Source organism: Aythya fuligula, chromosome 11 (genome assembly GCF_009819795.1).
Source record: "Aythya fuligula isolate bAytFul2 chromosome 11, bAytFul2.pri, whole genome shotgun sequence".
Classification (NCBI taxonomy): Eukaryota; Metazoa; Chordata; class Aves; order Anseriformes; family Anatidae; genus Aythya; species Aythya fuligula.
Genome location: NC_045569.1, coordinates 9,327,866 through 9,343,195, shown reverse-complemented (window position 1 = coordinate 9,343,195; position 15,330 = coordinate 9,327,866). Strand labels below are relative to the sequence as shown.

At 64.0% G+C, this 15,330-nt stretch overlaps 1 protein-coding gene across 2 annotated transcripts; it reads right to left on the bottom strand.

Annotated features, from left to right (window-relative positions):
- Positions 1 to 6,703: 6,703 nt before the first annotated feature.
- CSK (C-terminal Src kinase) lies at positions 6,704 to 14,990 on the bottom strand. 2 transcript variants are annotated; one of them, XM_032194805.1, is made up of 13 exons: positions 14,782 to 14,990; positions 10,492 to 10,569; positions 10,288 to 10,401; positions 9,836 to 9,948; positions 9,502 to 9,721; positions 9,011 to 9,104; positions 8,845 to 8,910; positions 8,615 to 8,714; positions 8,433 to 8,523; positions 8,132 to 8,205; positions 7,238 to 7,433; positions 7,069 to 7,155; positions 6,704 to 6,962 (listed from the first exon to the last, which is right to left on the bottom strand). In XM_032194805.1, the coding sequence occupies exons 2-13, from the start codon at positions 10,504 to 10,506 to the stop codon at positions 6,780 to 6,782; spliced, it is 1,353 nt and encodes a 450-aa protein (XP_032050696.1). In that variant the 5' UTR covers positions 10,507 to 10,569; positions 14,782 to 14,990; the 3' UTR covers positions 6,704 to 6,779. The 2 variants fall into 2 exon arrangements, with proteins under 2 accessions (XP_032050696.1, XP_032050698.1); XM_032194807.1 differs by lacking the exon at positions 14,782 to 14,990 and adding an exon at positions 10,681 to 10,695.
- Between the last annotated feature and the right edge of the window lie 340 nt (positions 14,991 to 15,330).

The window sequence follows — 15,330 nt, the reverse complement described above, 5'->3', positions numbered from 1 at the left end:
CGGCGCCGCCTCCCCCCGGCCCCCTCCCCGACCCCCCCCGGCCGAGAGGCGGAGCCGCCGCCCCCCCCCCGGCCCCCGGTGGAGGAACGAGGATGGGGAGGGGGCTCCGGGAAACTTCGCCTCGGGAAGGAGCCCCCCGAGCAGCCGGCCCGGGGGTGGATGGAAACTGCTCCTTCCCCCCCCCCCCGGCACGCTCCCCCCCCGAGAATGTGCTTTTTTTGATTCTTTTTTTCTTTATTTCCCCCGTTCCCGGAGGATTTAGCACCCCGCGGAAGGCAGGCGCAGCACGCACGAGTTGCAACTGTTGTTCGCTCCTCGCCGGGAGGATCTGGCGCGCCCCGCAGCTTGCTATTAACGATGTTAATTAATTCTAATAAAAGCTGCTGCTCCCTGCCAGCGCTGCCGTGTGCCAGAGCCTGGCGTCCGTCGGTCACGGCGCAGGGGGCTGAGGAAGGCGCAGGCACCCAGGGGGTTGGGAAATTCCCTCTGCCACCTGGCTCTCATCCCATCCTATCCCAATCCTTACCCCCAACCCCATCCCATCCCCATCCCATCCCCATCTCCATCCCTGTACCTATTCCATCCCATCCTATCCCAATCCCATCCCAATCCCATCCCATCCCATCCCCATCCCATCCCCATCCCCACCTCCATCCCATCCCCATCCCCATCCCATCCCCATCTCCATCCCTGTACCTATTCCATCCCATCCTATCCCAATCCCATCCCAATCCCATCCCATCCCCATCCCCATCCCCATCCCCATCCCCATCCCATCCCCATCCCCATCCCATCCCATCCCCATCCCAATCCCCATCCCATCCCCATCCCAATCCCATCCCAATCCCATCCCATCCCATCCCCATCCCAATCCCCATCCCAATCCCATCCCAATCCCATCCCATCCCATCCCCATGCCCATCTCCATCCCATCCCCATCCCCATCCCCATCCCTATCCCCATCCCAATCCCATCCCAATCCCATCCCATCCCATCCCCATCCCCATCTCCATCCCATCCCCATCCCCATCCCCATCCCTATCCCCATCCCCATCCCCATCCCATCCCCATTTCCCCTCTGGCTGCAGCCCCCCCCCAGGCCTGGGGGGGTCGAGCAGTTTCAGGCTCGGCGACGCGCCTCCCTTCCAGATGGCCAGCCTGGCTTTCGCGTCCTTTTCTCCCTCTTTTCTTCTCCTCTGGTGAAAATACGAACGCATATCCCAGCTCTCAATCCCGGCTTGGGGGAAATCATTTCATTTCGGAAACATAAAGACAATCTCCGCAGATTAAAATGATGGAACAGCTGTGAAGAGATAGAATAAAGCGAACGGCGAGGGGGGGACGCGGCCCATCTCCTCCCTTCCCCCCTCGCCCAAGGTAACACCGGGCAAAACTTGGTCGTAGAAGGAAAAAAATAAATAAATTATGGTGTGTGCCCCCCCCCCCCCCCAGCTCCATGGTGTCTGGCTGGGGCTGTGCTCAGCTGAAGGTGCAAATTGCTTCTCGCCGCCGCCGGGGACACCCGAGGCAGCGCTTGGCACAAGCCTGCTGTCACCCACAGCACCCCGCCGAGCTGGCAGCGGGACAGCCCCAAAATCACCATTTTTTCCCTTTTCCCCCCAGTCTGCAAGGGCAGCCCACGGAAAAAGCCAGCACAGAGCTTTCACACCCGGCTCCGAGGCTCCGAGTGCGCCGCAGAGCTCTGCTCGCAAACCTGCCAAGTTTGGGTAAAACTGGGGGAAAAATGGGGTGAGCCGAAGGGTTTTGGCCTCGGGGCTGTGCCCTGGTGAATTGGGGCACCTCGACCTGCCGGGAACGGGGGGTGCACGGCCCCGAGCACCCGGCTGAGGGCTGGAACAGCGCCCGCAGCGCGCGTCGGGAGGCAGCGTGAGCTAACAGCAAGAGACTCGGAGTCAGGACCGATTTTTGCAGCTGGGTTGGATGGGTCAGCTGCCGCGTAGCCTCCCTGTCTGCGGAGGGGAGAGGAAACAGCTCGTGACGAGCCGAGCCGAGCTGCCCGGGCGAAGCAGCGAGGTGAAAAGGAGCGCATGGGCCCCGGCTGCCGGGGGGCTCCCCGGGGACCCTCCTTGGTGGCGTTTTGGGGGGAAGGCGAGGGCAGGGGGAGGCGCAGGGGGGCGCAGAGCCCCCGTGGTGCTCGTGGCGCGGCCGCTGGTGCTCAGCAGGAGCTGGAGGTGCCCCGGGGAGCAGAGCCATGAGGTTGCCCTTTGTGGCTCGCCGCGGCCCCAATGCGCCCGTGGCACTTGTGGGCATGGAGCAAAAGGGTGAGGAAGGGGCATTTCCCCCGAACAACCCCGGGGAAATGACCTCCGGGAGGGCTCCTCTTGGGTGTCCCGCCTGGAGGTGGCACTGAGGGGACAGCGGGGGTCCCGGTGGGGGCTGCCATCCCCCTGCACCCCCTGCTCCCTCTCCCCAAAACGTGTTCCAGCCCGAATGAGTCATCCTTCCTCCCGGGGCTCTAACCTGCCGTAATGAGATGCAAATCCTTGCATGACCTATTATATTAGCTTATGCTATATCACACATCCCTGGGGATTAGGGGAGGGGGAGCAGACGAGACGTCCCCCCCCTCCCCATGGCAGCCGGCCTCAGGCACACGGCTGGGAGCTGAGGCTCGCTGCCCGCCGCTGACACCTGATGTGAGCGGGGTGCTGGGGTTCCCCCTGCCCTAAAAGCCACACGGGGGGGGTGCTCTCAGCTCTGCTTTCCAGGTAAGCAGGGAACCGGCCCCCGCGCCCCACCTGCAGGCTCTCCCCTTGGCCTGGATTTTGGGGGGACCCTGGAGAAGACCAGGAGTTGCTGGGGATCCCTGGAACGGGCGGCTCTTGGGGTGGTGTAGGGGAGTTTGGGGACCTTCCTGCCCCTTTCACCACGCCCCTGCTGATGTTAGAGGGGCGAACTGGCTTCACGTCTCTGCCTGGAGGTGTTGGCCCCCCAAGAGGACAGTTATACGGCACTGCCCCTCCAAAAGGTCCCCAGAAGGCCGAGCCTGACTCCGTGCTGCTCTCTGCAAACCCCGTTCACACCCTTAAAGCCCGTGAGGTCCGAGCACGAGGAGGTGGGCTTGGTCCTGGCCAGGGTTGTGAGCGTGGTGGACAGAGAGGAGGCGTCACCTCTAAATAGAGCAGGAGAAGTCACGCCAGCACCTCCCTGCTGGCTGCCACTTGGTGTGATGGGCACGGGGACAGCAGTGGTGCGCACCAAGGCCGGGCTTTGGAGAGCTGCTGGGAATAAAAAGGTTGTGGTGGCAGCGGGAAGGAGGTCGGTGGGGAGATGGAGGGGTTGGTGAGAGATACCCAGGGGTGATGGAGGGATTTTGGTGGGAGGTGTCGAGGGATGGCTATGGGGATGGTGCCAGGGGTGCCAACGGGCTTGGGCAGGAAACCCCACGGGACTTTGGAGGGGTGATGGAGGGGTCCCCATGGGGACGAGGCTCCCCGGCGGGCAGGGGTTGCCTCCAGGCAGGCAGCGAGGTCAGCGGTGAGCACGGTGCCACAGCCAAAGGCAGAGCCTTCCTCCCAGGCTGCCTTAAGGCCGTTAAGGGGAGATGAACGGCCTGCACGTGGCACGCGAGGCAGCGGGCTGCCCGGGTGGACGTGGAGCCACAGCTGCCTTCTGCGAGCAGGGAAAGAGCCACCCTGATGGAAAGCCTGCACCGGGCCTTCGGGAAAGCTGCTGTCACCGCCTGGGTAAGGAGAAATCTGTCGGAAGGAGGTATTAGTGCCGTTGTTATTATTCAGTATCAGCCCTTAATGAGATGCACGGGGGCAGGGGGAGTCGGCGCTCAGCTCATTGCCACTCGTTTGGTGAGATGGAGCCTCCCAGCCGACCTTTTCTGCTCCGTGCCGGGCGGCACTGACCCTGGGCTATGTGGCACATGGCACACCATGCAATGAGTTATTGCATTTATTTATTTGCTTCCTTATTTACTTACTTATTTATTTATTTGCTTACCTATTTATTTACTCATCTACTTATTTACTTATTTATATACCTATTTATTTACATACCTATTTATTTACTCACTTATTTTCTTATCTATTTATTTACTTATTTACTCATTTATTTACTCATTTAGTTATTCACTTATTCGGTTGTTTACTTATCTATTTATTTACTCGTTTATGCATTCATTTAGCTCGTGTTTAATTGGATCACGAGCTCTCCGGCGCGCACAGCAGCCCCGCTCTGGGACGCAGTGCTTGTGGCGGTGGATGGAGCCACGGGGGAAGGAGCCACGAGGTCTCCCTCAAGGTAATGCCCGTCTATCGTGCCCAAATATCTTCATATTTCATAAGGACCAGCCCGTGCGCTGCAGCTCCCCCTGCTCCGTGTGCACACATATGTGAGGGGGCACCCACGCGGTGACACAAATGCGCCCGGACAGACACACGGCGCCGCGGAGCCAGGCACATGGGGACACCACGTGCCGCCGTGCTGCTGGTGGTGCTCAGCCAGCCCCGAGCAAAGGCACGCACACGCACACACACATACACACAAATTTTCCCCCGGGGATCTTTGCCGAGCTCGCCCCCGGGTCCTGGAGAGCTGGGGAGAAGGAGCAGGGCGAGAGGCGCCCCGCAGCGGGGATGCCTCCGTGCACCCCGATAAAAATATCCCTCGTGCTCAGGTCAACGCGCAGGATGCGCAGATGCTGCCGGGGCTGCGAGGGGTTTGGAGCCTGCCCAGCGAGGAGGCAGCAGCAGCAGGAGCCGTAATTAGGGCTGGGGATTTGCCCCGAGCAGCGCTGAGCCTGCCCAGGCGCGTTGCTCCCCGCTTTTTGGGGTGGACGCGCCGTGCAACCCCTGCAATTAATGTCAGGGTGCCTCTGGGCCAAAAAAGGGGGAAATAGGGGAAATGGGGAGCCGCGAGCAATGGTTACAGTCAGGACCAAGGGTCTGGTTGCCTTTGAAGAGATTCTTTTTTTTTTTTTCTTTTTTTTTTTTTCTGGTTTGCTGAGAAGAGGGGGAGGAAGGCTCTGCGCATGGCTGGCTGCCCTGGCTCGGGGGCTCGCGGGCGAGGGCGAGAGCAGAGGGTGAAGAGGAGGGGGAAGAGGAAGAGCCTCACCCGAGGCCACAGCGAGGGGAAGGGGGCAGAGGGCACGCATGGGGCACGCAGAGCATCCGAGGGGCCGATGCACCCGGGGCTGGCTGTGCAGCAACCCCCTACTTCCCCACCCCAAAGGCTGCCCCTGGGGATGCTGAGCCCCCCGCCCCTGCTCCAGCGTGGGCTGCATGCCCAGGGCAGGCAGGCTGTTCTCTGGGCTGGCTGATGGAAAAGCCCCAAAACACCTCGGGGGAGACATCAGCAGCTGGGACACGGGCTGCTCTCCGCACCCCACCACCTGGCAAGGCTCTGGGGGGGGAAACTATAGCAGGGAAGGGCTGGAGAGAGGGAAAATGGAGCTCCCAGCAGGCCAGACGTTGGGATTTCCCACCTCTTCCTGGCTTTGGGCACAGGGCTGAGGCCATCGGGCAGCAGGAATGGGAGGCAGGGGGACAGGGGACAGCGGGTTTGTCCCCCTTGCTGCGTGCCCCCACGGCATGAGGACGCATCCCGCTCTCTCAGGAGCCGCCTTCTCGCCGACCGTGGACGACTTTAATCTTCATAAGCCCCCAAAGTAAAGCTGCTTATAGGCGCTGGGAAGAGCCGTGGGTGAAGCCAGGAGAAATGAAACCCTACAAAACCCCGGCCCCATCACATTCCCCCCTCGGTGCACCCGGGTACCCCGGCGCTCCCCAAACCCGGGCATCACCACAGCACCCACCCCGCTCCCCAGGCTGCAGCCCCACAGCGGGGGCACCGTGTGTGTCCCCAAATCCTGCCGGGGACCCCATTTGGGGTCGTACCCAGGACCCCGAGGCTGAGGGGGGTGTCTGGAGACAGAGGGTCGGGCAGGCGGGCCGTGCCGCGTCCGTATGGAATGGTTTTTATTACAGTTTTAATCTCACAGTCGGTAGCATTACATGAGAATAAAGCACTGGACAGGACTGGAAAAAAGGCCTCTGGAGACAGCATGCAAACATTGCAACGAGTTTAAAGCAAAACAACCCAAAAAAGCATCGGGGGGGGGACGCCACCGCGCTCTCCTGGCTGGGCGGCGAGTCCGGCGTCTCCCCGTGAACCATCACTTCTGTCGTCGGGGTTTCCTTTCCTTCGCGCGTGTCCGTTTCATTGGCTTATTTATTTTATTATTATTCTTCTTTATTAACCTTCTCCTCTCGTTCTCAATCTCTCTCCCTTTTTTTTTTTTTTTTTCTTCTTTTTAATTACATTAAAAAATAAGATTCGTACTTTAGTAAAACACCCAGCGCTCAGCCGGGCGCCCTGCTTGAAATAATAAAAAAACAAAACGAAAAACAAACAAACAAAAAAAAACAGACAACCAAAAAAAAAATAATAAAACAACCCCCCAAAACTGAGACCAAACGAACAAAAAAATTAAAAAATAAAAACCACCCCAAAATCCAAAAAAAAAAAAAAAAGCCTGGGAGACCAAAAATGAACCTGACGGGGGGGAAAAAAAAAAAGGGGGGGGGGATTTGGAAGTTTGGAAGTGACCGGGAGGCTGGTGCGAGGAGGAAAAAAAGGAGGGGGGGACACCAGGCACCCCCGGGCCCCCCTCCCGGCCGCTCCTGCCGCCGCGTGGGTGCCCCCGAAGCCCCCCGGGGTGGGCTGGGGGAGCCGGGGCCGCCCGGCCGGCGGGGGCTCGCCCCCTGGCGCTGCTGGGGGGGGGTGGGGGCCGCCCCCAGAGCCCCCCCTCACAGGTAGAGCTCCTTCTCTTTGATATGCACTAGCTGTTCGCGGAGCTGGTGGAAGGACGGCCGGTGGCCGGGGTCCAGGGTCCAGCACTTCTTCATCACCTCGTAGACGATGGCGGGGCAGCCGTCGGGGGCGTCCATCTTGTAGCCCTTCTCCACGCGGGGCACCACGTCCTTCAGGGGCTGCGGGGACACGGGGGGGACAAGGGGGGGCTCAGGGTGCTGCCCCGACCCCAAAAACAGGGGGAGGAGGAGCTGGGGGGCTGCTCCCCGAAAATCGGGCACTTACGATTCGCGGATAAGGCACTCGCCCGAAGGAGTAGATTTCCCAGAGGAGGATCCCGAAGCTCCACACGTCCGACTTGGTGGAGAATTTCTGGGGAGAAAGGGGGTGGGAGAGGCCCCGTCAGTGGGCAGGGGGGTGTGGGGTGGGGGTGTGGTGCCGTCCCCTCTCCCACCTTTTCTCGAAGCGCCTCGGGCGCCGTCCACTTCACCGGCAGCTTCCCCGTGTCCTGCGTGGACGACGCCTCCTTGGTGAGCCCGAAGTCGCTGACCTTGGCGATGTTGTCCTCCGACACCAGCACGTTCCTCGCCGCCAGGTCCCGGTGCACGAAGTTGTTGGCCTCCAGGTACTCCATGGCCTCGCACACGTCTCTGGCGGGGCCGGGGGAGGCCGTCGGGAGGAGGGACGCGGCCCCAAAAAGGGCGCTCTCCCCTCGCCCCTCTTCCCAGCAGTGCGCCCGGGGTGTGGGGTGGGATGGGCAGGAGGAGCCCTGTGGCCCCGTGTCCGTGTTCCCATGTCCCTGTGTCCCCACAGCCCCATGTCTGATGTCCTTGTGTCCCCACATTACTGTGTCCCCATATCTGTACATCCCCATGTCTCCATATCCATATGTCCCTATGTCTCCATGTCCCCACAATCCCCATGTCCCCATATCCATACATCTCCACATCCCTGTGTCCCCATATCTGTATGTCCCCATATCCCCATGTCCCATATCATGTCCCTGTGTCCCCATATCTGTACATCCCCATGTCCCTGTGCCCCCATATCCATATGTCCCCATGTCCCCGCATCTGTATGTCCCCATGTCCCTGTATCTCCATATCTGTATGTCCCCATGTCTCCGTGTCCCCACATCCCCACGTCCCCTTATCTGTATGTCCCCATATTCCTGTGTCTGATGTCCTCGTGTTCCCATGTCTATACATCCCCATGTCCCCATATCTGTACATCCCCATGTCCCTGTGTCCCCATATCCCCATATCCCCACGTCCCCATATCCATACATCCCCATGTCCCCGCGTCCCCACGTCCCCCCCCAGCCCCCTGCATCCCCCCTTGCACTCACAAGGAGAACTTGAGCAGGCACTCCGCGCCCAGCACCGACCTCCCGCGCGACCGCAGGTAATCCACTAGGCTGCCCTGGAGGGACAGAGAAGCGACAGTGCCACCCCCACCCCAAAACGCCCCCCCACCACCCCAAAACAGGCCCCTGGGGACAGAGGCAGGACAGCAGAGCCAGGACACAGCCCTGGAGCTCCCGGAGATGGGGACAGCCCCAGAGCGAGGGGAAAGGGGGTGAAGGAGCAGGGTGGGAGCGTGGGGCTGGGCTCTGCACCCCCCGGGACCCCCCCGGGGCCCGGCCTCACCTTGGCCATGTACTCGGTGACGATGTAGAGGCCGCTCTTCTCCTCCACGATCACCCCCAGCAGCTGCACCAGGTTGCTGTGGCGGAGCTGCCTGCGCGGGGCAGGGGGGCTCAGGGCAGGGCCGCCCCGAGCCCCGTGTGTCCCCCCCTGGTGTCCCCGTGTCCCCCCCCGGCCGTACTCACGTCATCACTGACGCCTCCGCCAGGAACGCCTGCGCCGTGGCGTCGTTTTTAATGCACTTGACGGCCACCTTGTTCCCCCGGTAATCGCCCAGCATCACGTCTGCGGGGCGGGAGGGACGGGCATGGGGGGGACGGGGACAAGCCGTGTGTCCCCCCCCTCCAGCCCCAGCACCCAGACCCCAAAGCATCGCCCCCGTGTGGGGCTGCATCGGGGACAGGGGGCTGCTCACCTCCGAACTCCCCTTTGCCGATGATCTGCAGCAGCTTGAGGTCCTTCATGTTGAGGGCCCAACCGCCTTTTTTTTTTTTGGGGGGGGAAGGAAATTCCTTAATTTCCTTTTTTTGTGGGTGTGCAGGGACGGGGACGGGAGCAGGGGAGGGGGCACAGCCACTCACTGCGGGAGAACTCGTCCTGTGCTGCCACCGTGCCCTCCATCACCTTGGGCTTGATGAGGCGCGTGCACAGCCCGTCCGCGTCCGTGGTGTAATGCTGGGGGGGGGACACCGGGCTGTCACCACAGGGACATGGCGAGGGGCTGGGGGGGCACTAACGGGGCCGTGCCGGGCTCTGAGGTCCCACCAGGTGGCAGCACGAGGCCGTGAATGGGACCAGCGGGGGCTTGGGGGGATCAGTCCCAAAGCAACCCCCTTGGGGTCCCTCTGGGGCTCGGGGTGGGGTGTCCCCATCCCTCCTCCTGCCCCCATCTCCCCCCATGGCCAGTCCCGACGCACCCCATGGGTCCCACTGGGGCTTTGGGAGGGTGTCCCCATCCCTCCTCCTTCCCCCATCTTCCCCCTTGGCCAGTCCCGACTCACCCCACGGGGTCCCACAGGCTTTTGGGGCACGGCCCCACAGCCCCTCCAAGCCGCGTGCGCCCCCCGCTCACCTCCACCAGCTGCATGAGGTTCTCGAAGTAGACCTCCTCGTCGATGCTGAGCTTGCTGGAGGAGTAGATGATGCGGTAGTGCTCCACCTTGCCCTCGCAGCTGACGCACAGCGTGTAGTCCCCCGGGTAGTTGGTGCTCTCCCGCACCAGGAACAGCCCCGTCTCGGGGGGGTACAGCAGCCGCTCCGCCTGCTCCCGCGTGATCTTCCCGTGAAACCACCTGCATCGGGACCGGGACAGGCGGGTCGAGGGGTATTCGGGGTATTCGGGGTATTCGGGACCCCCCCCCGCCCCGGCAGCCCCTTTTTTTGCCCCGTTCCTTGTGGGTACTCACGGCATGAGGCTGAGCTTGATGCCGGCCTTCACTCCCTCCCGCTTCTGCACGTAGTTGGCGGGGATGATGCCCTCCTGCCCCACCTTGTTCTTCGCCTTGTACCAGTTGGGGTCCTGCGGGGACAGCGCTGGGGTCACGGCGAGCCCGCAGCCCCTCCGGGGGGGTCACCCTGCCGGTCATCAGCAGCACCCAGCCCCGAATTTCTCTCCATCCTCCCCCACCGAGCCGCCCGAGCCACTTCCCTTCCGGGGCAGCATTAACTAACGAGGCCGTGAGTTAATTAACCCAACGCCTGGCCCCGTTCCCAGCCCGTGGGGACAGCGGAGCCACGCGGGGACGCCCAGGCGGGATCCCAACCGCAGGCTCCCCGCCTGCGGCACCCGGACACGGGCACGGGGGGGACCCCGCGCGACCCCCCCCCCAGGGGGGTTGGGGTCCTGGGGGGGCTTTACCTTGGTGACCGCGACGATGGTGAGGACGTCCCCCTTGCTGAAGGGCAGGTCCTGCTCGGCGGTGCCGTGGAAGTTGTACTTGGCGATGCACTCCGTACCGGACGGCCACACGGCCTGGGGGGGGGCCAAACGGGGTGGGTGTGAGCCCCCTGTTTGGGGGACGCCCCCCACCCCAAGTGCTGCTCGGCCCTGCGTGGTGCTCACCTGCATCCCTGACATCTTCTCAGGGGGGTCGGGGGCGCGAATCTCACGGGAGGGACACGTCACTCGGTACCATGAGACCTGCGGGGGGAAAGGGGCCGCTGAGAAGCCCTGCGGGGTTGGGTTGGGAATCTCCGCTCCCAGAAGGGGTTTTTGGAGCAGCTTCTGCCCCAAAAAAAACCCAAACCCAACCCCAAAATGCGAAGGAGCAGAAAGCCACGGGAGATGGAGCACAGAGCATCCCTGCAGGACGCTGCGGGGAGAGGAGAGTCCCGCGAGGAGCAGCCCCAGGATAAATCGGAGAGCATCGCACAGCGCCGTTGCTAAAAGCTTTGAGGAAAAAAGAATCAAATCCCATTTCCCGCAGGGTAAAACCCATCGGCGCCCCGGGCGTGGGTGCAGCCTTGTCCCCCGCGGGGTCCCGGGCCGGGCCGCATCCTGCCCCGCGCGTGGGAGGGGAACAAGCCCGGCTTTATCCTCGCCGGCCGGCGGATGAAGTCAGCGGCCCCAGAATCAAACGGGGCCTTTTTGGGCTGAAACTCGGGGGCCTCTCCCTGGGAGGGGACGGTCACAGCGGCCGGGAGGGTCCCCCGAGCCATATGGGGTCCTCGGTGGGGGATTCCCCCCCATGTCACCGAGCCGGCAGCACCAAAATAACCCCGTGCCGATTCAGCGCCGCGAGCGGCCACCGCTCCCAGCCGCCACCAGCAGCTAAAAATATTTTGGGAAGGAGGAACCGAAAGCGGGGGCAAGGCCCGCGGAGCCGTGAGGAGGAAGAAGATAAGGGGCAGAGCAGCGGGGAGGAAGAGCTGGGGTGCGGACGTGGCCCCATCCGCCACCGCCCTCGCCACGTTTTCGGGGGGTCCGGAGAGGCGCTGAGCACCGTGCCCACCGTGGGAAGGGATTTGGGGTCACCGTGCCCATCACCGTGGCACCGGGCCCTGCACGGCGTGTAGGTTTTCCTCCCGGCCACGCTGCCACTTTTGGGGCCGTCCCAGCGGCCTGGTGCTGGGTGCACAGAAGCGTCCCGAGATCGAGCTCTTGGGCTGCGTCATTTCCTCGCCACCCCCCCCGAAACCCCCCCGCGCGCTGCTGTTCCTCATCCTGCTGCCCCGAGCCTGCGCCGTGGCGGCCGAGAGCGAGCTCCTGGGGATGCTGCCACAGGGGGGGGTCACCCCTGGGACCCCCCCGTGCGCCCCGTCCCATCTGTCCCACTGCTGGGGGGGTGCTGCAGGAGCTGGGGGGGGCATCGCGGGGAGCGCTGCGCCCCACAGCAGCCCCGCCTTCGCCCGCCATCCACACCCTCGTGCTTCTGCACCTGCTCGAGCTCGGTTTTCGGGCTGATTTTTGGTTAAACCCCGAGGCGGGACGTTTCGGGAAAGGGGCCGGGCACCAACAGTGCGAAACGCAACGCGACAACAGCGGGGAGGGAACCGCCGAGCACACGGCGGGCTGCTGCTCAAGGGCCATTTACACAAAGCTGCCTTTTTTCCCCCCATTTGCTGCAATTTCAGCTTTTTTTTTTTGCCCTCTGCCGAGGAGGAACCACCACTTCCACCGCCCTCGTTCCACTCGCCCTGAAACGACCTCACCAGCAGGAGCCGGACCCAGTCCCCTCTTTGGGGACTTTGCGGGGGGGACGTGTCCGGCCGCACGGGGCTGCACGCCGCAGGGCAGGCCCGATTCCCACGGGAGCCCTGTGCTGTGCACGGCCACAGAAGGAATTTCCCATTTCTGGCTTTTTCGCCCCCGTTCTCCAGCTGTTGCTCAAGAGCATCCCCCGAGCGTGGTCAGCGGTCCCCAGCGGCTCGCCGCGCGGTGAGCATAACGGAACCGAAGGGAAGAAGGGGGCAGGAAGGAGGCTTTGGCTCGGATTTGGCTCCAGCTGCACAGTCCTGCCCCGTGGGAAATGGTTTGGGGGGTTCCCTGCACGGCTCCGGGCGCTTCACGTCCCGGGGATGTGATTTGGTCCCGGCGAGGCTCCTGGTACCTGGCTGTGGATGCTTCTGCAGAGCCCTCGATGCACGTCCCTCGTGTCCCCGCAGGCTGTGAGCACCCATGGGTGCCACCCGGGAGGCAGCCAGGGCACCCGAGGAGGTGCCAGGAGCAGGGAGTGGGATCGCCCCGACCCCTGCCTTCCTCTTCCACGTCCCAGCGCTCGCCGTCTTCCTCCCAAGGGTCCTTCTTAAGCAGCAGGTTCGTTTTTTATCAGCACCCCATTCCTGCTTCAAAGCCAAGGCTGGAGACTTCGTGACACGCACGTGCCCTGAGCGAGGAGCTATGGGGCCGCTCCCAGCCGGCCCCAAAACACCCTGATGCCTCCGTGGGATGGTGAGCAGCTCCAGGTCGGAGCAGAGCTCCTCGGGAACCAGACTTTGTGGCCGGCAGCCTCCTCACGCTGCTGTCTGTTGGAGAAATCGAGCCTCTTTTTGAGGTGTCGTGACGCAAACGGTGCCCGGAGCGCTGGGCTTTGCTCCTCGTTTTTGGGGGATTTGGGGAGCTTGGTTGCCCCATCCTGGACCTGGGCACACCAAGCTGCCCCCTGCTCTGGGCTCGAGCATCCTCAGCACTGCTTGGCTCAAAAAACTCGGTGTGGGGTTCTTCAGCACCCTGATAATCCAACGGGCTCTCGGCGGCGGCACGAGGCAGGGAAATCTCCGTCCTCACCAAGCACCGGCACTTCCCCTCTCCTTGGGGACGCAGAATGCTCCTCAACTGCTAGGTCTCCCCGCAGGAGCCACATGGGGCTGAAGCCGCTGCCCCTCCGAGGATCCAAGACTGCTCCGGCAGCAGGGAGACGCAAAAAGGTGAAAAGCCAGGAAAAAATCCTCCCAGCTGGGGCTTTGTGCTAGGAGAGCCGCTCGCCTCCGCGCGCGATGCTCCTTCCCGCAGCGCCGGAGGAAGCTGCCTTTCCCACAGCCCCGTGACCTCCCGGAGGAGCTGCTGCCGGCCCGTCCCTGCGCTGCGGGGCCGGGACGAGGCCGTTTGGCAGAAAGCTGCAGCGTGGATGTTAAAGGAAGAGTCGCTCGCACGGGGAAGGCTTCCCCGCGCATCCACCCTGCTCGGCAAAATCCCTCCAGCCTCCAGCGCAACGCCTCCCCGCGCTCGACCCGGGCCTCTTCAAACTTCAAAAAAAACACCAGCAGCCCAAAAACAGACAACATCCTCACTCTCTCCAAGAGATCTTATCGACTGTTATTACAAGTAACACCTACGATTACCATAATCGAAAGAAAAACGTTCCTCCTTTATCTCATCAGCGACTTGGCTGCGCTCTTGCAGACGGTTTCGCTGCTCCAACTGCCTGGGCACCGAGCGGCGGGCCCCGAGAGAGGAAAGGGGGTGTTGTTCCTTTTCTATTGCTTTTTTTAAAAGAGAAGAAAAAAAAAATGAGAGAGAGAGAGAGAGAGACACGGTGTTGCTGTCAAACCACAAAAGGCGCCTGGGGGATAGTCAGGGGCAGGTGGAGGCCCTGCAAGCGCTCGAGATGCTGCTCCGAGCCTCCACGGCACGGCGGGGGCTTTCCTGCTCCTTTTCTCCTGCAAAACTGGAGTGGTGCGATCAGATCCGATCATCCCAGAAATTCCTGGTGCCGGGTGGCGGTGGGGGACAGCGGGATGGACGGCACGGGAGGGCGTCCCGCGGGGTTTATCGCGACGCCGCTCGCTGTCGCGAGGCTTCGCGCTGCGTCGCTGCCATCCTTCCACCACCCGAGCCTCTTCTGCTCCCCGTCCTCAAACTCCATCCTCGGCGGGGCGGGATCCTCGGGGACCTCCTCCATCCGCGGAGCCTTGGGGATGCTCTCCGGGATCCGCACCCGTGGGTGCCTGGGTGACTCCGGCGGGGTCGAAGCGAGGCCGGTGCTGTCCGGACAGAGGCTGGCAGCCTCCTCCTCTGCCTCCTCGGCCCCTGCTGCTCTCGGCGAGCACACCACAGACCGCAGCCGACCCTCCAGCACCTCTCCAACCCTTCGCACCTGCGGCGCAACACCGGGCACCCACCGCGGCCACCACCGAGCGCCTCCCCAGCGCCCCACCGAGCAGACCCTCAGCCTCCTGCCTGCCCCCCCGGCCTCCTGCCTGCCCCCCTGACCCCCCCTGTGCTCGCAGCCCCCCTCGGCTCCCCGGGGGCCATCCCTCAGCCCCCCCCCCGGTCCCCTCCGGTCCCTCCCGGCCCCTCCCCGCCGCCGCCTGCGGTGATGCCGGGGTGGCCGTGGGGGGGTCGCACGGTGCCCAGCCCACCCCCAGCCCCTCTCCCAGCCCCGGGGGGGGGCTCCCCGCAGCCGGTACTCACCTCCCCGCGGAGGCCCCGAGGGAGGGGTCGAGGCCGGGCAGGGGGCCGGGGCCGGGCAGGGGCTCAGCCCGCCGCCGGGTACTCCATGCGGTGCCGCCGGGGGCCTCCGGGCTCGGGGGAGGGGGGCGGAAGGGGCGGAGGAAGGCGAGCGGCAGCCCGGCGGCTCCCAGCCCCGCCGAGCCCGGCGGGGAGACGACGGGGACGGGGAGGCCGGGACGGGCCGGGACGAGGCGCGCCCCGCTCCGGGGAGGGGGCTCCGGGGGAACCGGGAGGGCTCCGGGGGGCGCCCACGGGGACCGGGAGCCGCGCTCGGGGCCGCGGGGGGGTCCGGCCCGCTCCGGCCCGGGCCTGGCGGGGAGGAAGCGGCGGCCGGAATCGGGGAGCCCGGAGCACGGCGCCTGCGCCGCGCCCGGGGCCGGCCTCCGCCGCCGAGGCCCCGCCGCGCCCCCTGCCGGGCACCGGCACCGCCAGCGCCGGGCCCCGGGGCGGGAGCCCCCGCTGGGAGCCGTGAGGCAGCGCCCCGGGGCTCCTCAGGCTGCCCTCGGTCCC

Excerpts from the sequence above, each read along its gene's own strand:
- CSK (XM_032194805.1), bottom strand. Across the intron at positions 9,949-10,287 it reads CCATCGTCGCGGTCACCAAG|GACCCCAACTGGTACAAGGC; the intron begins GTAAAGCCCCCC and ends CTGTCCCCGCAG. Across the intron at positions 8,206-8,432 it reads TCACCGAGTACATGGCCAAG|GGCAGCCTAGTGGATTACCT; the intron begins GTGAGGCCGGGC and ends CTGTCCCTCCAG.